The sequence below is a fragment of the Myxocyprinus asiaticus genome, chromosome 5, assembly GCF_019703515.2.
Source record: "Myxocyprinus asiaticus isolate MX2 ecotype Aquarium Trade chromosome 5, UBuf_Myxa_2, whole genome shotgun sequence".
Taxonomy (NCBI): domain Eukaryota; kingdom Metazoa; phylum Chordata; class Actinopteri; order Cypriniformes; family Catostomidae; genus Myxocyprinus; species Myxocyprinus asiaticus.
Window position 1 is genome coordinate 41,926,900 of NC_059348.1, and position 25,008 is coordinate 41,951,907.

At 37.0% G+C, this 25,008-nt stretch overlaps 1 protein-coding gene across 1 annotated transcript in view; it reads left to right on the forward strand.

Annotated features, from left to right (window-relative positions):
• Positions 1–25,008, forward strand: part of LOC127440529 (calsyntenin-2-like) — a 367,240-nt gene that overhangs the window by 157,441 nt on the left and 184,791 nt on the right. The window contains exon 2 of the mRNA XM_051697174.1: positions 10,741–10,863. Within this exon, the coding sequence (XP_051553134.1) occupies positions 10,741–10,863 (123 nt within the window). The remainder of the gene's footprint in view (positions 1–10,740; positions 10,864–25,008) is intronic.

Consider the following 25,008-nt stretch of genomic DNA (forward strand, 5'->3'; position numbering starts at 1 on the left):
GTTTTTTTTCTGAGGTCTTGGCTGATTTATTTTGATTTTCCCATGATGTCAAGCAATGAGGCACTGAGTTTGAAGTTAGGCCTTAAAATACATCCACAGGTACACCTCCAATTCAGTACACCTCCTATAAGAAGCTAATTGTCTAAAGGCTTGACATAATTTTCTGGAATTTTCCAAGCTGCTTAAAGGCACAGTTAACTTAGTGTATGTGAACTTCTGACCCACTGGAATTGTGATGAAGTCAAAAGTGAAACAATCTGTCTGTAAAGAATTGTTGGAAAAATTACTCATGTCATGCACAAAGTAGATGTCCTAAATGACTTGCAAAACTATTGTTTGCTAATATTAAATCTGTGGAGTGGTTAAAAAATTATATATAATGACTTCAACCTAAGTGTATGTAAACTTCTGACTTCAACTGTATATATATATATATATATATATATATATACATTTCAGTTTACCACCTGTTTTCTATAGTGCAGTGTTAAATGTGGCAGTTAAATAATATAAATTAATCCTAATTTACAGTACATAGAAAAGAGCTGTGTACCATACACTAAAGTGGCACAGCTGTTTAGTGGATTCGACCCACCGTGTTTATCAGGCCTTTGGCTAATGGACTCTTTATCCATAGTGTAGTGGAGCTGGAGGCTTGTTATGTACAGGATGCTCTAATTGAAGTGTGAATGAGCTGTTGGCTTAGAACCTTCAAACAGTCAATGGCTTGTTTTTCTCCTAAGGTCCATTAGCTGGTCTTAACTGCAATTTTTGTTGTTTACACAGTGCCTACAAAACCACTACATGCTTAACAGTCACTGTGATGCATTATTTATTCATGAATATCATTGGTGTCTGTCTCTCTCTGCCTGTCTCTGACTCTCTCGTTTTCTTTTCCCTCTGTGTCCTCCTGGGCCCAGAATGTTTCGATTATTGTTTAATTCCAATGTTATGAGCAGAATGTAATGTTACGGTGTCAAGCGTTCAAAAATTAATAGCTTGTTGCGTGACACTGAGAGAGCAGTAAAATTCACCATCAATTCTACAGGCTGTCCCCAAGTTTAATTACCGTTGGAATGCTGACTGGGATTTTCATTATATAGCAGGTTAAGGAAGGGTCAAGATAGATTTGCAAACGTTCATATCCTCCCCCTGCAACATTTTATCAGGTGCTTGAAATGCTGAAATAATTATATATCAAACAGAATAAATAATTGATTCTATAATAACCCCTTTCTTGTCCTCTTGTGAGACCCAACCTGAATTTCCTATCTCCCTCCCTTAGTCTGGGCTCACCTGCTGTAGTCTGCTTGAGTATTCACACATTATTACAGTGTCTGTGGCTTGCACTTGACCAACTTCAGAGTGAAGCTCTGTAACTTACGCGCATCCCAAAAATATTCTTTACCTTTGTACAACACTTTTGTCTTCAAGCTGTGATCGATATGATAAAATATTATTAAATGTTACATTATTAAGTAGGGACAACAAACTTAAAGTAGGCTAGATGTAATAGTAAAAAAATATGGGTAGCTAACGAAAAGTAGTGATGCCATTAATTAAAGGATATTTCACCCTCACCCCAGTTCATAATTTATTCACTCTCTTGTGGTTCCAAACCCATATGACTTTCTATCTTCTGTGGAAAACAAAAGTCACCATTCACTTTCATCATATAGAAAAATAAGAGGATTTTTAGGGTGAACTGTCTCTTTAACTACATTTCAGTATGGTGAAAGTAGCTCAGCTGTATTTTAAACACAGCACAGATTTGCAGTTACAAGCTATTTAATTTTTCTTAAGTAGAAGTGTATACATGGACATACAAACAAGCTACATTGTCTTTTTGCTTTTTCATGTCTATTTATATGCCATAATAAATTCAGTCCATCAAGCTGTTGTTGAAGCAGTTGGTTTATTGAGTTGGTTTCCCAAAATCAGCTTCAAATATCTTTACTCTCTCTCTCTCTCTCTCTCTCTCTCTCTCTCTCTCTCTCTCTCTCTCTATATATATATATATATATTTGTTTAATAAAACAACTCTATTTAGATAAATACTGCTGTTTATCAATATATTTTCAATAATGTTGTTACAGCCTTATTCCAAAATGGATTAAATTAATTATTTTCCTCAAAATTCTACAAACAATACCCCATAATGACAATGTGAAAGGAGTTTGTTTGAAATCTTTGCAAATTTATTAAAAATAAAAAACGGAAAAAAAAAAATAAAAATCACATGTACATAAGTATTCACAGCCTTTGCCATGACACTCAAAATTGAGCTCAGGTGCATCCTGTTTCCACTGATCATCCTTGAGATGTTTCTACAACTTAATTGGAGTCCACCTGTGGTAAATTCAGTTGATTGGACATGATTTGGAAAGGCACACACCTGTCTATATAAGGTCCCAGAGTTAACAGTGCATGTCAGAGCACAAACCAAGCCATGAAGTCCAAGGAATTGTCTGTAGACCTCCGAGACAGGATTGTATCGAGGTACAGATCTGGGGAAGGGTACAGAAAAATGTCTGCAGCATTGAAGGTCCCAATGAGCACAGTGGCCTCCATCATCCGTAAATGGAAGAAATTTGGAATCACCAGGACTCTTCCTAGAGCTGGCCACCTGGCCAAACTGAGCGATCGAGGAGAAGGGCCTTAGTCAGGGAGGTGACCAAGAACCCAATGGTCACTCTGACAGAGCTCCAGCATTTCTCTGTGGAGAGAGGAGAACCTTCCAGAAGAACAACCATATCTGCAGCACTCCACCAATCAGGCCTGTATTGTAGAGTGGCCAGACGAAAGCCACTCCTCAGTAAAAGGCACATGACAGCCCGCCTGGAGTTTGCCAAAAGGCACCTGAAGGACTCTCAGACCATGAGAAACAAAGATTGAACACTTTGGCCTGAATGGCAAGCATCATGTCTGGAGGAAACCAGGCACCGCTCATCACCTGGCCAATACCATCCCTACAGTGAAGCATGGTGGTGGCAGCATCATGCTGTGGGGATATTTTTCAGCGGCAGGAACTGGGAGACTAGTCAGGATCGAGGGAAAGATGAATGCAGCAATGTACAGAGACATCCTTGATGAAAACCTGCTCCAGAGCGCTCTGGACCTCAGACTGGGGCGAAGGGTCATCTGTCCAGCTGAACAGATGACCCTAAGCACACAGCCAAGTTAACAAAGGAGTGGCTCCGGGACAACTCTGTGAATGTCCTTGAGTGGCCCAGCCAGAGCCCAGACTTGAACCCGATTGAACATCTCTGGAGAGATCTAAAAATGTCTGTGCACTGATGCTCCCCATCCAACCTGATGGAGCTTGAGAGGTCCTGCAAAGAAGAATGTGAGAAACTGCCCCAAAATAGGTGTGCCAAGCTTGTAGCATCATACTCAAAAAGACTTGAGGCTGTAATTGGTGCCAAAGGTGCTTCAACAAAGTACTGAGCAAAGGCTGTGAATACGTATGTACATGTGATTTTATTTTATTTTTTTAAATTTTTTTTATAAATTTGCAAAGATTTCAAACAAACTTCTTTCACATTGTCATTGGTATTGTTTGTAGAATTTTGAGGAAAATAATAAATTTAATCCATTTTGGATTAAGGCTGTAACATAACAAAATGTGGAAAAAGTGAAGCGCTGTGAATACTTTCCGGATGCACTGTATATGTAGTCTGATAGCAGTGGCAGAAATGTACTTTTTCTTTTAGGCAGAATATTTGCCCACTGGATTTGTTTTATATAGGAGCATTTTTTACCTTGAGTGAGTGCATTTTTAGGGCATATTTTTTTCCAACCATTCAAATGTAAAGACATAACATCATTGTTTTATGTCAAAATATTTAATCAATCCATTACAATAAATTTTCTGTCTGAATAATCAGGTAAGCTTTTACCTATAAATTTAAAAGAACATCAAACAATGTCATGCAATAATGGCTATAACGTGGCCTATAACAGACTATTTTGAAATATACCAGATGTTACAAATAAATATGTTAAATTTTTTGCTCTTTTTTTTGTCACTCTCAGTGGCATTCTTGCCCTTAGCCCATGTTAGCATATTTCTAATCCATTCTCATAGTATCATACATGAAAATCATTACCCCTTTTTAATGTATTTAGTTAACTTTTTGTAACTTATAGAGTAGCAAAGGGCCTTTAGCTTTACTGTAGCTTAACTATTGTAAATAATCTCAGTTTCTAAGTAGCATCCATAGTACCGGAAGAATGTATTTTTTTTGAGTGTATGTATTTACAGAGGGTTGTATTCCTAATGGTAACAGTGTTGGTGTGTGTGTGTACCTGTATGCATCGGCCATTATATCTTGTGTTTTTTGTTTTATTTATGTGTGTGAGGCAGAGCTTTCGAGTGCAGGAGAGTGGATGGAAGAGAGAAGTCCACATTGAATTAGCTTCCATCTCAGCGCTCTAATGCTGTATAATGGCTGCAGACATCCCATGGGTAATAGCTCAGGAATTACAGAGAAGGCATATTGCTTATAGTGACACCACTAACCTTATTAGAAAGCAAGAGCGAGAAGGAGAGATTTCCATGTGAATTTACAGTGACTTTAGCCTGAAGAGATATATTATTAGAATAGAAAATACCATATCAAAATTACAGTTATTTACTGTGTCTTCTGTACATGATGATAGCCAAGCATGTTAATTTTTCCCTGTCTGTGACATTTCCCACTTGGAACAATCAAATAGATATTTACATAATCAACCGTGCTGCCAGTAAAGTTTATAGAGGTGTCATTTATTTTTGGCAAGTCATGCAATGCTTTCATTTTCCTAGAGAATAGTGATAATAGACATAATATGCCACAGCTGCAGTGTGTTATACCCCTCGATCCATACATCTGCAACACACACACACATGTTGGTGCGGCTATCCTTATGAGGACTCTCCATAGACATAATGATTTTTATACTGTATGAACTATAGATTCTATCCCCCAACCCTAACCCTACCCCTAAACCTAACCCTCACAAAAAACTTTCTGCATTTTTAGTATGTTTTTTTTAAGTGATTTGAATTATGGGGACACTAGAAATGTCCTCATAAACCACATTTATAGCATAATACCCTTGTAATTACCAGTTTGTAACCTTAAAAAATGTCCTCGTAAACCATCCAAACCAGTACCCCCTGAAAAAACACATTTTTGCCTCTACTCTGCCTCTAAAGTTTGTAGTGTGTGTATCTATCTCTGTATAACACAGCAAAACACAACTTGCCCATTCATCTAGTGTCTGCTCCAATGTAACAGCTTTCAGGTAAAGCAAAACAAGCTGAGATATTGGAGTATTTTTATATAGGAGTACATTTTATCAGGTGCTTGAAATGCTGAAATAATTATATATCAAACAGAATAAATAATTGATTCTATAATAACCCCTTTCTTGTCTTCTTGTGAGACCCAACCTGAATTTCCTATCTCCCTCCCTTAGTCTGGGCTCACCTGCTGTAGTCTGCTTGAGTATTCACACATTATTACAGTGTCTGTGGCTTGCACTTGACCAACTTCAGAGTGAAGCTCTATAACTTACGCACATCCCAAAAATATTCTTTACTTTTGTACAACACTTTTGTCTTCAAGCTGTGATCGATATGATAAAATATTATTAAAGGTTACATTAACTAAGTAGGGACAACAAACTTAAAGTAGGCTAGATGTAATAGTAAAAAGGTAGGGGTAGCTAACGAAAAGTAGTTACACCATTAACTTAAAGGGATATTTCACCCTCACCCCAGTTCATAATTTATTCACTCTCTTGTGGTTCCAAACCCATATGACTTTCTGTCTTCTGTGGAAAACAAATGGAGATAGGCAGAAGGTTCAGTCTCAGTCACCATTCACTTTCATCATATAGAAAAAAATAAATATATATATTTTTGGCAGTAATAATGTTTGCAAGTATTTGTGATTTTGAAAGTGGATTTCTTTTGAAAAGCATAGGGGTTTGTATGAATGTGTCTGTGTGTTTTGTCTCTGTAGTGCATCAGAGTTACAATAAACATAGACTGGGAAACAGACATAAATTAAGAAGAAAAATAAAACTCGTAGAAATCAAGATGGTACTCTTTGAAATCAAGATTGTGCATTGGTTTAATTGTCTGGTCGTCTGAATTGGACAGTCTGTGCCCTGTTTGGGATTACTTATGGGTAATGAGGAACTTTTCCCCATGAGACTGCTGTGTGGACTGTCCTCCACAAGTGTGAAATGGTTCAATTTATTCTTTCATTAATTGCTTTGGTGGATGTTGAGCCGAACCGCGCGAGGGGTGACTGAATAGCCAGTACTAATCTGAAACTCATGCCAAGGGACAGTTTTTATTTCACAAGGGGCAAATCAAATTGTATTTTTTTTTTTACGTGTTACTTTTCATTGCCTGCATATATGTTTTGTTTTTAGAGATTGACGCTATATAGCTGAGAAATTGTGTAATAATATATTAGAAAACAGAGCTTTCCTGATGAAAATGAAAGCGGTGCTTGCCTGTGCTAAATGTGCCACTTGCGATGCTAGGGGGTTGTGTGTGGTTGCCAGGGTGTTGCTAAGTGGTTGCTAGGGTGTTCTAGGTAGTGGCAAGGTGGTTGCTTACTGGTCCAAAAGTCAAAAGAAGCCCACCAAGTCTCAATGATATTCTGGTCCCTAGATATGGCTTGAATCCCACTTTTAATTTCCCACTTTTGCATTAGGTATCATGAACTAAGAATGAACAATGTATTTTACAGTATTTATTCTTTGTTAATGAAAGTCTATGGGCTTTTTTGCCCAACTATTTTCTGCCAGGCTAAAAATCGCAAGTCTATTCACTTTGAAAAGTAACAGCACCCCTTTTCTCAACAAGCGAAATGATTTGCGGCATCATGCCGTGTTAGGTATTTATTCTAATTCCTAACCATAAGTTTGAGCAATAGTAATAGTGATGCTTAGGGATATGTAAAATGTACAACTAGACCACATCAAAAGAATATTAGCAAGAATTGTTTTAAAATCTTCAGATGCTGATTAAAAAAATACTCCCATTAAAAGTATTTCAGCAAAATGAATTAACAAAGAGCAGATTTCTTAATTAAGGCTTTTTCACACCAAATGTGAACCACTGATCTGATTAAAAAATGTTACGGTAACAATGGATTCCTAACGTTCCCTTCACACCTGGAACAAACGTTCGTGCCGAATCGTGTTGCTGACAAAGCGAAGCTTTTTTTTAACAATGTGTCGAATTTTTTTTCTTCGCCTGGCGAAGAAACACCCCAACCAATAAAATTTGAGCTGTGAATCATGTGTCAATCATGTGTTGCTGCTGCATCTGCTGCTAAAGCACAGAAAGCTGTTTTGACCACTGACATTAAATGCTGAAGCACTGAGGACGTGTGTTTCATTTGCATCAAATGCCTTAAAATGGAATGGCAATATTTATTGCTGCATCAATGCCTTGCATCCCCTTTAAAAAGCTTTCTGATCTTACATGGATTGTCTTCATATATTGCTATATTTTTTCTTTGCATTTAATCTTACATGAGTTCTCTTATATCTCTAACATACAGTATATCGCAGCATATTTGCCGTTGTATCGCCTTTTTTAATAAACCACTGTACGGATCTTAAGTGTTTTTATTTGCCAAATATTAATAAAATTAATGCTGTGACTTGCAGTGCATGTATCAAAATGCCTTTTTGTACCAAAAACGTGGTTTTATCTCCTCAAAATTGTTATTTCTGTGCAAGCGTTAATAGTCGTTAACAGCTGATGTTGGCAAGTATTAGTATCCAATAATGGGTTAGACTGAAGGTGGTTTTGTTGGGTGAGGTGTTGTATTTCTTGCATTGTATAGACTCTTTGGCCGTTTAAATGCAGTCAATTTTAATTTGTAACATGTTTTGAGCAAATGTATTTAGATTAACATGCAATAAAATACAATCAGTAATCCAAATTGACAACATCTGTTAAAACAGTCATTATATGTGTGCATTACGCAGTGAATAAATAAATGTACTTAAAATACATGCGTGGCAGTGGCATTTAATCACTCTTTTTTTTTCAAATGATAACATGTTTTAACACTTAGGGTGGGTTGCACCAATAAGGATTAAATTAAGCAGAGTTTAGAGCTAATCCAAGGTTTGTTGATCCAAGTTTTATTTTAATTTGAGTTGTGTTGCACCACTAAATTTTAAATACGGTTTAACAAATCAGAGATTAAAACTTTTAACCTGTGATTAAACAGTCACCTGCGATTAAGTTTGTCTGCCATGATGGATTCTGAATTTAGATCAAGGAGGTTAAGAACATGTTGCAGCAGCTTGTAAAATGTCACAAGCTTTAAAATTCTTGTTCATAATTTAAGAAAAAAGGACCACATGGGTCTCAGACCGACTGCCTCCCCTCATGAGCAGCACTATTGTAGCCAGAAATTAACAGCCCATGCTGCCGACTGAAATGAGTATAAGAGAGGAGGGGAGCAATAAAGATCACCTGTCACTTGTAACCACTCTCGTTAAATGTCGAAATTACGCTATACTCTCGCTTCTCCTTGAGAGACCCGTCTTTGTCTGGTGTCTCCGCATGTAAAGGATGGGAAAGCAGGTAATCACGCCACCACCGAGACAAGCCGCTGCACTCGCAGACCGAATTTGAAAGCACACATTGCAGCCAACGGCCCAACATTTTGGACCATAATAAACATAAATAATATGATAAACGTCTTTCAGAGGGCTGACTGAACATCCACTGTTCGTTTACCTAGTCATTCATGTTTAACTGTATGTACATTTTTTTTTTTTAAACCACCTCAGCTGCAAGTTTAAAGTTAATCCCTAACTGAGATTTAAATAAGAGTTTAAAGTATTGGAGCAACAGGATTAAATTTAATTTAGATTTATTGTCAAATTTAAATCAGGATCAAATTGATGGTTAAAATGTAACACTGATTATTTTTAAACAAGGTGTAAAGTTTGGTGCAACAAAATTATCAGATAAACCTTGATTAATCTAAATTTAAGATTAATCCTTGTTGGTGCTGTCAAGGAATGCAGAGGCATGACCCAATCACAGAGTTCAAAAAGCAAGGATTTAATAGATACAAAAATAAAGGGAAAAAACTCAGCCAAAACTCCCACAATAGGGTAAACAAACATAAACTACACCGTAGGGGAAAAAGGGGTCCAGACTGGGGCAGAGGGTAATGCAAACGGGTTGGACTGGAAAACACACAGGTCCAACTGGACGGGGAACAGGACCGACTGGAATAAGACCAACCAACAGGACCGTCTACAATACACACAAGACGAACTGGCACTGGACAGCACACACGAGGAGACTAAAATAGGGAGAGAAATCAACAGGTTAACAAGACAGGGCAGGTGTGACTAATAAACTAATAATGGGCAAACAAGGAGGCGGGGTATGACATAAGACAGAGAGACACACGGCGATACAAAACAAAGCCACGTGCTCTCACAAGACAACAAAACACCCGAATGGCATGAGCGCACATCGCCAAGACAATAAGGCAAAATATGCCCATGTCAACCGACAAACAAGATGTGAGGATGAGTAGCAACGCCAAACAGAGCGATGCCATGCATTCTCACACTAAACGAAACCTGAGCGTACATTGCGAGGCAAATGCCACGCGATGCACGCAACAGGCAACAAAAACAAGACAGGGCACCTGTGCGAGAGTTCGGCCACACACAACACCCGACACCTTAGACCGAAGTAACTGAACCTCAGCACAACATGAATACCGTTTGCGACCTGGGCGCGAAACACGAGCACGACGTAAGGTGCACCCGTGTTCGCGAGAGACAGACATAAACTATTGACGGGAGTGCATGCTGCCAAGATGACATAAGCACGATGCACCCACGTTTTGGGATTAGCGCCACCTATTGTAAAGGTGTGAATGTGCTAACGGCGGTCATTTGCTTTGCTTTCTATGGGAAAGGGCCATTTGCTGATGATTCGCCTCTCATTATCGCGTCGTGTTTCGTCTGAAAAGGCCTTTAACCCAAACAAAATCACTGCTGCTGCAGCTGTGTTACCTATTAAAAAATATATTATATATACATATACTGTATATATATATATTTGTTAAATACATTGGATTTGATGAGTGTGTGGATTTTTCCAAGCAAAAAGTAAACACTTCAAAGGTACAAGCTGTTTCATGTACTGAGACTCTTGCAGGCGTGTTTTCCTATCACTGGGTTGAGGATTGCACATGTGTCATCCATTGATTAGAATCTTGTTTTAGTATCTCTGCCTGTATAGCAGCCATAAAAACCAAGGGAACAAAAGGGCAGGCCAGGAGTAGATAAATGAGGGTGTTTTTGAGGAGACATGTTATACAAGAGGATGCAGCCTTTGGGGGAATTAAACGGACAGCCTGTGCTTATTTGACCTGTATCAACCCACATTTTAAGTCATTCTTTGGGTGAACATCGAATTTAGAGTTTAAAAGGGATAGTTCATCCATAAATTAAAGTTCTGTCATCATTTATTCAGCCTCATGTTGTTCCAAGCCCATATGACTTTTATGTATGGATTGTATGGAGAAAGCCATTCAGGTTTGAAACACATGAGGGCGAGTAAATTATGACAGAATTTTCTTTATTGGATAAACTTCTCTGATTTTTTCCTGATCATCCTTTTTTGTTATAGATTGATGAATTTGAAATTGTCTCTCTGTTTTTTTTCTCCGTCCATTACAGTGAATAAACACAAGCCATGGATCGAGACGTCCTACCATGGTGTCATCACCGAGAACATGGACACCGTCCTGTTAGACCCTCCTCTTGTTGCCTTGGACAAAGACGCCCCTGTCCCCTATGCAGGTACACCACATCCCTTACCTACACTACCAGTCAATGTTTGGACAAACTTCATTGAATTTATGTCTCACTTGAGCTTAACCTTTTGATTTAAAGCAGTAGTTTACCCAAAAATGAAAATTCTCTCATTATTTACTTACCCTCATGCCATCCCAGATGTTTATGATTTCCTATCTTCAGCAGAATACAAACAAAGATTTTTAGATGAATATCTCAACTCTGTAGATCCATACAGTGCAAGTGAATGGTGGCCAGAACTTTGAAGCTCCAAAAAGTAGCTGGTGATTTGCACTAATAATGCAAATAATAATAAATTAAAAAAATTATGTGGAAGTGAAAGTGGAGATTTATAGTAAAAAAGGACTTAGTTATTGATCTGTTTCTTACCCACACCTATTATGTAGCTTCTGAAGACAAGGATTTAACCACTGGAGTTGTATGGATTACTTTTATGCTGCCTTTATATTCTTTTAGGAGCTTCAAAGTTCTTGTCACCATTCACTTGCATTCTATGGATCTACAGTGAAATTTATTTGTAGACATTAATTATGTCTATGTAGGAATGTCTTTACAGAAGTTAAAAAAAAACAAACAAAAAAAACGAATGGATGAGTTGGACCAGATAGTGAAGAAAAAGCAGCCAACTGGCACCAGCATACATGGAAAACTCCTTCAATACTGTTTAAAAAACATCCCAGGTGGCATCTCATGAAGTTGTTTGAAGGAATGCCCAGAGTGTTCAGAGATGTAATCTAGGCCAGTGTTTCCCAGCCTTTATTGTCTTATGTACCCCCATAGCCCAATCAGTAGAGCTCAAGTGCCCTATTCGTTGACGCCAAAACAGAAACGTGTTCCTTTTAACTCATATTATAACACATATCATTAAGCAATATCATTAAAATGATAAAATTGGGATGTTGGTTTTTGGCCGTTCGGCCCAGTTTCACGGCCGGACCACCAGGAAAAGTCCAGGTTCTCCGCATGGCCAGTCTGCCCCTGCCCACACTGCTGATGCAATGTGCTTTCGGTCATGCCACAGGGGAAGGTAAACACTTTAGAGCCAATGTAAAAATGTCTGATTGGAGATGGCACTTGTTAGTGAGTGGCTGATCTTAGGGAACTGGAACTCTTGGTAAACATGCCGACTTCCCATGTGATCGTGTTGTTGCTGGACGAACCTATGTTTTTTGTGTCAATTGTCTTTTCTCATTCAGTTAGATAGGATAGCCATACATATGTATGACTGGAAATAGGGCATTATCAAGATAATTCCCATACGTCCATTTGTGTTCTTCATAGTTACAAATTTGGAAAATACTAATAAATACAGAATGAGAAGGTGTGTGCATGCGAGAACTTGTGACTGGTATTATAATTCAAAACTAGCTTTGTTTGTTTGTTTGTTTGTTTTTTTTATGATGATTTCAAAACATCCAGCATTTGGCCATATATGATGGCATTTGATTGTAAAAATGGCTTGGTTCGTCAGTGCAGTTTTCCTGTATTCTTCTCTCTCTCTCTTTCTCTCTCTGTGTGTGTGTGTGTGTGTGTGTGTGTGTGTGTGTGTGTGTGTGCGAGGGTGGTTGAGTATGAGATTTTATGTGTATTGATGCCTAGTGCTCATATAAAATAGATTTAGACAATGCTTTCCACACTATTATGGAGATAGATCTGCCTGACCTGCCTGTTTTTTCGGAGTATGCTGCCTCTGTCTCCATTGTTCTGGTGACATGCATGCCTTGTGTAAGTGGATCTTGTCACACCCTTTCCAAGGCCAACTGCTCAATAAACGACAGGCCTTGGAGAATGACTGACACAATCTGCTTGCTGGCTTTCGAAGAGAAGGAGCCGACAGTCAGAGCTTCAATCACCTCTCTCACAGAGAAAGACAGCAAAGTTTATGACTTGGGTTTTAATGTTCGACAGATTGTAGTTTGGTTGGTTTTAAGTGCAGATTGTTGAGAGGGGGTGGCAGATGCAAAGTAACAAGTGATTTTTTACACAAAGAGGAAAGTGCGGAAGCAGTACGACAGGTAACTCTCCACAGATCATTAAATGACAGTGGCAAGAATTAATCTCCTTTCTGACAGCCTTGGGAAAAAAAGCAGTTTGAAAGCTTTTCTGGGTTTTATATATTTATTTACTGCAGCTCACACTGGATAGTGCAGCCGATAAAGATTTGCTGTTCATACCTTGGCAATTTGTTTACTTGACAACATGCACCTTTCTTCAAAGCATTACAGTCGACTACAGGTGGTGACTGATTATGTTTGCAGTATGTGACTTCAGTGTGTTTTTGTTGTTGAAATAGCAAACTTTAAAGGTAAAGTGTATTATTTCTGCACCACAAGTGGCACCAAATTGAACTGTACTATTAAGGATTATTTCCAAACAGATTTTCCTAACCATGCTGTCTCTTTCAATTACTCCACGTCTAACAGTTTTTGACCAGTGTCAGATCACTTAAACAAACAGAAAAAAAATCATAAATAAAATGATGCCACAATGTTTACACAGTGTTCACAAGTCAACCTACAAATGGCTTATATTGTTGTCCTTGGACATTAAACCAAGGTGGGAGAAAGTATTTTAAAGTTGTGTGTAAAAAAATGTTTTATACTAAAATACTTTCTCCTATTCTAACTTAATCAGCAGAGGCAACTATACGTAAGCTATTGATAGGATGATTCCCTTGAAGTGTAAAAAAACAACATACAGTAGTTGATACTCTGAATAAATATCACAACAGTTTTGGTGGAAATAAAATTGAGTATTGAATGTCACAGCTTGTTACACAATCATAAGCAAGTCACACAATAATAAGTAAAAATAGAAAAAAAAAAGAAAAAAGAAAGAAAAAGAAATAGCAAAATGCCATTAACTTCTGAAGTCAGCCAAATTCACTGTTTAAAGAAATAGTTCACACAAAAATGAAAATTATCTCATCATTTACTCACCCTCATGCCATTCCAGATGTGTATGACTTTATTCTTCTGCAGAGCACAAACAAAGATTTTTAGAAGATTATCTCTAGGTGCAAGTGAAAAACAGATCTTTATTAAAGTACTTTAAAATATATATATATATATATATATATATATATATATATATATATATATATATATATATATACATATATATATATTCTTTTTTTTTTTTTAACTATAAATCTCCAATTTCAATTCCACAAATCTTCTTTTGTTTTTTGGCACTTCACATTCTTCTTGAGTATCACCCCATACTGGTCAGGACTGGTCAAAGGTGGTGATTTATAGTAAAAAAGGACTTAAATATTGATCTGTCACTTACACCTATCATATCACTTCTGAAGACATGGATTTAACCACTGGAGTGGTATGGATTACTTTTATGCTGCCTTTATGTGCTTTTTGGAGCTTCTTGTCACCATTCATTTGCATTATGGGGGCCTACAGAGCTGAGATATTCTTCTAAAAATCTTAATTTGTGTTCTGCAGAAGAAAGAAAGTCATACACATCTGGGATGGCCTGTGGGTGAGTGAATGATGAAATAATAAAAAAGTGTTGGGTGAACCAATCCTTTAAAATAAATCATAATTTTATAATGAGTGGCTTCCTAAAAACACTATCAAACAGTCTTTCTGATTGGGTCTCTGATGGTTCAGCAGTGTCAATTTTTTTTTTTATTTTTATAAAAGTAAAATTATGTCTAAAGAAATACAAATTATGATAAATTTATATTTTTTGTTATATTTTTCTATATAATCTACAGCTTTGAGAATCTTCAGAAAAAAATCTCAAGTCCTGTTCGGTCGTTATTCTGTTTGATTTATCAATGACATATTAATGGTGGATGGCAGCTGTTGTTAAAGTGTTGCTGGGAAATGGGAGTGTTGTGCTCTGATTGGGTGACAGGTGATATTTCACTGCCTTTTCACAGGGAGCCAATGGATACACACGTAAGATTGCTGCCAGGGAGACTCTGAGAAAAACAGGCCCTCTGTCTCAATTCGTCATTCTCCTTAATTCTCCTCGCTTTCATTCACATTCTCTCCTCTTCTCTTTCTCTGTCCCACTTTATTCTTCCATGTCAGACCATTGCAGACTGTGAGTTATGCATGGAAGGCTTTGTCATCAATCCTGTTTTTGTCTGTTTGGAGAAAGGAATGCGGGCGTCCTTCTGGCACCACATTAATTGGGGTGTGGGAACACGACCCAGGATTGTAAAGTGCTTCTTCCTCTTCATCTCTTCCCTCGCTCACTGTCTCTTTTGTATCAGCTTGCTTTGATGTAAAATAACGATGATGAGCCTCAAGGTGATGATATATGCTGAGGCAGGGATCCTGAAGATGAATTGTTATTTCTGGGAACACGACTTTACCCTGTAGAGAAAATAGCGTAGGTTTTGTAGTATGCATGGAGCATTCTCAATCAAATTACCATGAAGGATGAGTCGGAGTCAGTGAAGGGAGGCAAAAAAAGAAAAGAAAAAAGAAACGGCAGCTTCATTTGCTAATTCTTTATCTGAGCTGCAGCTTCATCAGCCTCTTTCCTATTAATCTCTTCTCATGGATGATGTACAATGCTCTATTGTCCCTCCAAACTTTGCCTTCCTCACACAAGATCACCCAACAAAACCCGAGTCAGGAAGTGGCGAAAACTATGGATGGATTGCAGAAACCACACATGAGTGAGAATAGAAGGATGAAATGAAAGAGAATCACAGCACCTGCAGTTCAGAGACTTTGCAGTTGTATTGTGTTCCTTTTTTTAGAAGCAGAACATGCTGCAAATGGCTTTTTATTTTTTATTTTTTTTTATCAGTTTTTATGTTTTGTGGCTGTGTTGAGACATACCAATAGCAATGAAAATTCAGTCTTGAAGGGATAGTTCACCCAACATTGTAAATTCTATCATCATTTACTCACCCTCACATTGTTCCAAACATGTATGACTTTCTTTTTTCTAAGGAACACAAAAGGAGATGTTAGGCTAAATGTTTTAGTCACCATTTACCAAGAAGCAGTGAAAGGAAACTTACACCTTACATGTTCCATTAAAGAAAGAGAGTGACAACCTTTTGGAACATCATGAGGGTAGATGAATTATGACAGAATTTTCTATCTGCTATCCCTTTACTATAGTATATACCTTTACCTTACCTTTAAATATTGACAGTTATTTTGGGGCTTTTTAGCCTTTTCTGAGTAGGGATTTTCAAACTTTTTAAGACCACGGAGTCAAGGACCCCCAAATATGAGACCCCTGCAATCAGCTTATATAACATAAAGGCAGCTGTTTATTTTTGTGTAAATAGACCAAATTATTCTGTTGGATTACAGTACAGTAGTTAACATTGTGTTTTTTTTTTCTTCTTTTTTTTTTTCTACAAAATATTAGTTTTCTCTACCTAATATTACATTTTTTGAGAAACTTTTTCAGTTCAAATTAGTTTACAATACATAGCCATTTTCTTTTTTTTTTCTTCTTTTTTTTTTTTACAAGAATACAGTGTTCTACACAAGGCAGATTTACATTTTTATTTTTTCAGGGTTCCTGCGGATCCTTAAAAAATTTAAAATGTCTTAAATTCAGTTTTCCAAAATTGAAGGTCATAAAAAGTCTTACATATCTTAAATGATACAACAAAAGCCTTATTTCATAATATGTTATCAGAGATTTAGGAAACATGCTAAGTTGAAATACATGTCTTCTCCGAAAACAATGCTACTGCCAGTATATTCTACTTTGAAATGTCTGTTCCAGGCCGGAATTTCTGTTTGTGTTTTAGCCTGTGTGATCCCGCCCACTGCCCATTTTCCAACAGTATTTCGACACCCCGGGTTGCCAGATTTGAAACAAGTTAGCGGGCAAACACAGCGCGCTGCAGCCATGGAAGCCAGCAATACATCTAGCAAACATTGACAGAGTTATAAAAAAATTGCTGGTTTATAATTTTCAAACAATAAAAACATTGCAATCGTATACATTAGTTGATAAACTTACAGTGTAAGGCTCGTCGCTTGCCATTGTCAGTGTGCTCATTCCTGTTGCGTGTCCTCAATCTGGCTACCCGCGTAAGTTTCGAGTCTGGGAAGGAGGGGGCGGGGGAGACAACTCTCTCCAGTATTTTGAATTTGGACTGCAGTGCTCATTTTAAACACTTGATGTCAATGTTACATATTGCTCCTTTAAAGAGGTCTTAAATGTGGGGGCGGAAATACAGGAATCGTGATATAACCTAATGTGATTATCAAACTTTTAAAGAATACGATTTAATTAAATAAATGCATGCGCTGCAATCTTCAAAGTGAAAATGCGGCACTGTTCTATTTTCTCCAAGCACGCAGGAGCTTGTGAGTGTTTGCAGCTGTTGCAGAGCAGTTGTCATTATGACAAACTATCACTAAAGTTCAGCTGTTGATGATGATAATATAGTATTGATGAAATATGACAATGTTTACTTTTAATTGTTTTTTAATAGCTCAAGTTTCACGGTATATGCTGACTACCACCCCTGGAGTCTCCTAAGCAACCAAATTGTCTCGGTTGCTAGGGAGAGTAGAGTCACATGGGGTAACCTCCTCGTGGTCACTATAATATGTTTCTTGCTCTCGGTGGGGCGTGTGGTGAATTGTGCGTGGATGCTGCGGAATATAACGTGAAGCCTCCACACACGCTATGTCTCCGCGGTAACGCGCTCAACAAGCCATATGATAAGATGCATGGTTTGACTGTCTCAGATGCAGAGGCAACTGAGATTCGTCTTCTGCCACCCGGATTGTGGCGAGTCACTATGCCACCATGAGGACATAGAGCGCATTGTGAATTGGGCATTCCAAATTGGGGAGAAAAGGGGAGAAAAAAAAAAGTTCCACGCTATGAATAAAAGTCACTCAGCAAACCCTGGATTCAAACCCGCGAGTCCCAGTGCATCTGGAATTTAATTACATTTGGACTCTTTTAGCCTCTGCCTGGCCCTCTTTTAACACATTATCGAATCAGCAAAATCCAATATCGGTCAACCTCTAGTTTGTATCTATTTATATAATGGTACATAGACCAATTTTAATGTGATATTTATGTGAAAAACATGTCTTGAGTATTTTAAACTTGCATATATCCTACCCTGTTTTCAATGTTAAGCCCATGTTGAATGTGTGCCCCTGCCTGTTTAAGTAAGAGTCTGTGATACATGATTTATTTTGAGATTGTGTGGGTTTGTTTTGGCATGGGGAGACAGTATTAATTTTATTTGTTCATGTCTTGAAAAGGGTCTTAAAAAGTCTTAAATTTGATTTTAAAAACTCTGCAGCAACCTTGTTCTTACTGTTAACATACTTTTTCATTGTTTTTTTTTTCCCCCTCTCAATTTTTCTGTGAGGTCCCATAGTGCCCCATTGCAGCCCCTTGAGCTCAGTTTGATAACCCTGAATTTATACGACAGCAGAGGCAGGTGGGGGAGATAGAGGGAGTGAACGGGATCGGGACATAATGCAGGGTGGATTCAAACCCAGGTCACTATGAGTACAATTGTTCTTGCATGAGCATGTCATGAGCAAGAGCGCTAAAACAAGCTTTAAGAGTTTCATATATTAATAGATTATTCCATACTGTCATGCTTATTCCAAACTATCTATCTGTCAGTTTGTCAGTATTTTGATCTTGTTAATGGATGAGGAGAGTGTTGATTATGTACTGGTCACAATTCCCCAGAGGTGGGTAGAGTAGCCAAAAACTTTACTGAAGTAAAAGTTCAATTACTTAAAAATGTATTGAGTAAAAGTAAGAAATTATCCAATAAAAATAATACTCAAGTAGTGAGTAACTAGCTGCTTTCACATATAATGTAATGGATGTTTACTCTGCTATATTTCAGTACATGATACACATTTAACATGCATTACAGAATTATTAATAATACTATTAATATTTTTGTAAATAATGGAAATTGTCATCATTCACCACCACGATGTTCCAAACCCATATGACTTCTACCTTCCATGATCACCAAAAAATGTAAACACTCTAATTTTATCACCCTCATGCCATCCCAGATGTGTATGACTTTCTGTCTTTTGCAGAACACAAATGAATATTTTTAGAAGAATATCTCAGCTCCGTTGGTCCATACAATGCAAGTGAATGGTGACCACAACTTTGAATCTCCAAAAAGTACATAGAGGCAGCATAAAAGTAATTCATACGACTCCAGTGATTTTCAGAAGCAATAAGATAGGTGTGGGTGAGAAACAGATAAATATCTATAACTTTATAATATATAAAGTCCTTTTTTTACTATTAATTCTCCTCCCTGTCCAGTAGGTGGCGATATGCACAAATAATTGAATCACCAAAAACACAAGAAGAAGAATGTGAAAGTGGAGATTTATTAGGAAAAAGGATTTAAATATTGATTTCTCACTCACTTATCAAATCCCTTCTGAAGACTTAGATTGAACCAGTGTCATTTGAATTTCTTTAATACTGCCTTTATGTGCTTTCTGAGCTTCAAAGTTTTGGTACGCATTCACTTGTATTCTAGAATAAACTAACAGAGATGAGATATTCTTCTAAAAATCTTTGTGTTCAGCAGAAGAAGAAAAAACACACATCTGGGATGGCAGTAGGGTGAATAAATTATGCGAGAATTTTCCTTTTTTTTTTAATTATTATTATTCCTATAAGGAGATGTGACAGAATGCTAACCTTAATCATCATTTACTTTCACTGCATGTTTTATTTCCCCCTCCATATTTTGAAAGGGAATGGTGACTGTCAGTCCCTAACATTCTGTCTAACATCTTTTGGGTTCCACAGAATACAGAAAGTTTCACTGGGTTGGAAGAACATGAGGGCGGGGAAATTATTATATAATATTAATTAAAGGGTGAACCGTTACTTTAAGGATGCTTCTCAGATTTGGACAAATATGTCAATTAGAAGAGAAGTTTGGAAACCTTTTTCTAGTAATTATTATTGTGAAAAACGTGAACAATGTCACACAGTCTCAAGTTATATATAATGTTTAATTATACAATGAAGCAAGATCATGCTTTATTCATGCCTTCTGTTGTTATTTCACAGCTTTTTACATCCTGTGTGAATTTAGTTCAGTGACGGTCCAGCATGGTCAGTGTCGAAATAATGTAAATAATTAGTTCTGTACACTAAGGGTAAATTGCACCTTTTCTCTGTGTTTGGAAGCTTGTTTTCCATAAGACAAAGCCGCCCGCATCTGTCAAACGCTGTGCACGCACCAACCTTGCACGTGCAGAAATACTCACAATCACGATAGGCAGGGCAAAACATTTGCACTTAACATGAATGTTTACAAGGATTTATACAGTAGGCACTGATATTTTGCAGCACTGATATAACAATGCAAACTTAGAAACTGAGGTCATAAGAGCCCACAGTTACAGATTCACGCTGAAAATGAATGAGTATCACCATGACACAGACAAGCCCACATTGTCACAATCTCTAAAATTTACCTCAACGTGTTTTCTTAAGTTGGAGTTGCAGTTTTAATCTTGAAATGTGTCCTTGGCTTGGTGTAAAATGAAGGCATTGTGTGGAGTGAAGAAATGTTTGTTTTGCGTGCTTGCTGCTGTAGTGTTGAACACGACTGGAGTGACAATGTGCAGCAGTGAAGTTCCGCTGTCGTAAGAGTCCCATTCAAATATCTCAATAAATTACACATTCATTAACAATTATTAAATTAAAACCAGTAATGTAACGACAGGAATGCTACCCATTGTAATGAAGTAAAAGTACATTTTATTCATCAGAAATTTACTTGAGTAAGAGTGAAAAGTACCCACCATAAAACATACTCATAAAAGTAAATTTTTTCCAAAAAGTTACTCAAGTAAATGTAACGGAGTGAATGTAGCACGTTACTACCCACCTCTGCAATTACCTCCAAGGTTTGACAGGCTGTCATTAAAATAGGGTTGTTGTACATGATGTTGAAAATCACACATATATTTTCAGCTCAATCTATTTCCAGCAACGTCTCTAAGCTGAATAAAAGCTGATTGGAGTGTCATGTACAGGACTGTGCAAAATTTTAGCCAGTTGTGAAAAAATGTATAGTGAAGATTCAAAAATAATGCCATAAGTTATTTTATCAATTAACTTCATACAAAGTGCAGTAAACATAAAAACAAAACAAACAAATGAACAAACAAATAAACAACAAACACTAAATTCTTATTTGGTGTGATGCCTTTAAAACAGCACCAATTCTCTTGTGCACAGTTTTTCAAGGTTGTTGGCAGACAGTTTGTTCCAAGCATCTACCATATCTACCAAGCATACAATCACTTTGTATGATGAACAGACCAAAATTTAAGTCATAATTCACTCAAATCAAATCATCGATCAACTCGTTTACAGAGCTCAAATCAAACACGGCGACACATCAATAACATGAAAACTCATTGGTTCTTGCATCTCCAAAACCAAACATCATGATACAAGAACCAGTGAGGTTTGATGTTATTAAAGTGTCGACATATTTGATTTGGGCTTTGGGTTTGGGTTTTTTTCTCTGTAGAAGAAAGAATGTCAGGTTCGGAACGACGTGGTAGTGAGTAAATGATGACAGAATTTTCATTTCTGTCTTTATTTCATACTTCGGATAATTTGCCCTTGGGAACTTAGATGAGAAATGTTTGTGTTCGTATTGATATTTTATTTTAACTTAAATGGTAGCTATGTTTTAGAACATGGTTGCTGGTTTCTAGCTGGTCTTGGCTAGTCATTAAATGGTCCAGACCTTCAGACCAACAACAAACCAGCTATTAGCTGGTCATGCCACCTAAGGCAGTCAAATGGATTTTTTTTTTTTTTGATTTTTTTTTTGGAACATGATGGCTGATCAACCAGACAAGGACTGGCTTGGACAAGCTTAAACCAGCTTGAAACCAGAAACCATGTTCGAAAACACATCTGCCATCTTAATCTGGATTTTCCAGCAGTGTTAACCAATCTAAGGACAGTTTGTAACATTGTTGAGATATCTTCTGAAACTCTAGAAGAGACAACAAAAGAAAAAGAAAAAATGGCTGATTTGCTCTTAAAATTCGACACTAGTAACTTATTGACATGCAGCAGGTGATAGCCACCTAAATTTGGACCATGATTGGTTCATTCCAGCCCTGTTCCAGCAAAGGGTCAGCTGTGGATGAAAGTCTAGGAATTATTTAGAAGTATGTGTGAGAGTTTTGGAAGATGTGCAAGTGTGTACCCTGTGTTTCAGCTGCATGAAGTGAATGAACAATGTGCCCTATCTCTGTCCTCCCTTGAAATTACATTCAGTGATCCCTGAGGGTGGAGAACCATGCCTGAGGAACTTTTTTAATAAGTTATGATTCTTACATTTTTGAAGTTTCATCATAGTTTATACACTTGGGGAGAAACTTCTCGGGTACGAAATGCAGAACAACAGACTGCCACACTTGCACAGACACTAATCAGTTTTGGTAGTCTTGTATTTGTCCTGTGCAAGTAATGTGCAAAAGTATATTTCAGTGTATCAGTGTTATACAAAATATACAATTTCATGTTGCGAATGTTTTCCCTATTGTTTTACTATTTTTAGTACGGAACCAGACCAAAGTGGCTGAGCCAAGCAGTGTTGTGATATCCCGTGATGCTTTTCAAAAGCCAAACACGTAATGCCTATTATGAGTGTGAACCATTGCTCAGTACATATTCTGTGGCCCAGTGGGATGCATCAAAAGATGTCCCCAGATGTTTCTCAGAATTCACACTATATTCTTGCCAGGTTGTGAGTGTGAAATATTGCGGAAGATAAACCATGTGAATCACACGAATGGGTGATAATTGAAAGTATGAAACCTGAGACAGGTCTTGCTTTGAATCCAGTGGCGGGCCATGTATTTAAAGTCTAGGCCTTCAGTATGATTCATGCCATTAAGAAAACAGTTTCACAATGAATAAGACACCCTATGCCTTTGGGCATCATACATTATGTCGCAGCTAACTAGTAATACCAATTGACATTTTAAAAACACGTCCATGCACGAAAGCCAGAACTTGAAACGACACTTAATGCTTAAGCAAGCCTAATTTTAACTGCAGCATGACTGTTTTGTGAAATGAACGTCTTCCGAACAGACATTCAAAAATCATAATTTTTCATATGAATCTACCAAGGAGGTAGATAATATTTGCGATTTAAATGTTTCGTCAGGGTACACGGTTATGCTGCGTTCCATTCAAGTTGGATGTGGGATATTCTTACTTGAATATTTACTTGAATTTCTATTCCCCGATATTCGGAATATGATGATTAAGGAAACAAAACTGCAACGCTCCCGTTAGCTTAGCAGGGGTTTGACTCTCATTAGAGATGTCTCATAGCAACCCAAATGATAAACAATGCTGCAGCGCTAGCATTTGTGCTTCAGGTGTACAATTATCAAAAGAGATTATAAAGTTTTATACACCTGTTTCTGCAGGCATTTGTTAAACAAGTATTTTTAGTTTAATATCATGTAATGTGGAAACAAACTCATTTATCGATATTACTTAATAAAGTGAATGTTTATCACTTACTTTGTATATATCTCCCTGAGTATCGACATGTTTATGTGACATCATGCACCTGCATCTTGGCGAAATCGGAGTTGAGAATTTCTGCACAAGCCTACAAGTTGTAATTCTGATTTAAAGATGCATTCCATTGCACTTTTTCTAGTAGGAAATTGTAAAATCTGACTTTCCGAGTTGAATGGAATGCAGCACTACTTTTCAAAACTGACACTGAATGCTCAAGCAGCCTAATTTACACTTAGAAAACTCCCGATGTTGCTATAACAATGCAAAAAGCACTTACCAATTTACCTGAAGTGAAAATCAGTCCTCCTTTCCTGATTAATAAATTAAGCAATCACATGGTCATGCAGAACATCTCATGTTTTTAAAATGCAATATACTGTATTTCAAAAATGCTACAAAAATGACCATTTTTATATATATAGCATGTTTTCTCAAACTACAGGCCTAATAGAATTTGAATATCATATGCTCAAATATCAACTATTATTTTATATGTATGTATGTTTATGAGGCTATTTATCATGCGCTAGCAGATGGCGGCAATTGTGTTATGAGTGAGTCAATCATTTAACACTGATATGTGCCAAACCACATAAATGATGCCTCCACAGGTGACTTTGAAGGGAGAGCAATCATGGTGGCTAAACTAAACGGTTGTTCCTAACACAAATACGAATTATTTAAAAGTTAATTCTGAATTGCAGTTATTTTAAATTTCAAAACCTTCAGTCACCACACATAATGAAGCATTTATTGCTTTATAAATGGAGAGGGAAACACCATCACAACAACAAAAACAATAATAATATGTGATGCAATTATGTGCCACAACATTCCATTTCAATTAGACTACTCGCATTTAATGTAATTTTAACTGCGTTGTCTTTATTTTCACACATTCATAAATTGAAGATTATGATTTGTAGGGATGGGCGATGCAACTTATTTTCTTTTCGATCCGATACCAAGTACTTTTAGGCCAGTATCGCCGATATCGATACCAATACCGATACCTCTAATAAATTACATTTTTACGAATTCTTTGGATAAAATTAGTAACTCAAATTATTACTTACATTTTTTATATATTTATAGGCCTAAGCAGAAAATGATTAGGCTGCTTTGTTTACCTTTTAAAAATTAGTAAGTATAATGAACATATAAAACCACAAAATTAACCATAGATATTATTATATGGCCACTATTACTAAAACCAAGTTGCAATATGGATACTACAGTAACGCTGTAGCAAAACCATGGTTAATTGTATCAAAACCTTGGTTACTGCCAAAAAAAAAAAAAAAAAAAACATGGTTACTACAGTCATGGTTAGTAGTCATGGTTAATACAATATTACTACAGTAAATCCATGGGTAGTTTTCATAAGGGTATCATTTATTAATGAGGATTAAAGATCATTATCAATGTTTAAACACCTCAGAATTTAAATAAACCTGTAAAAATTGTCAAACAAGCCCATTATAATACATGTCATGTCTATGTTTGAATTCTATATTTGGTGTGAATAACTCAAGATGCTGTTTTTCTGTCATTACCTCAGGAAAACACTGCTCC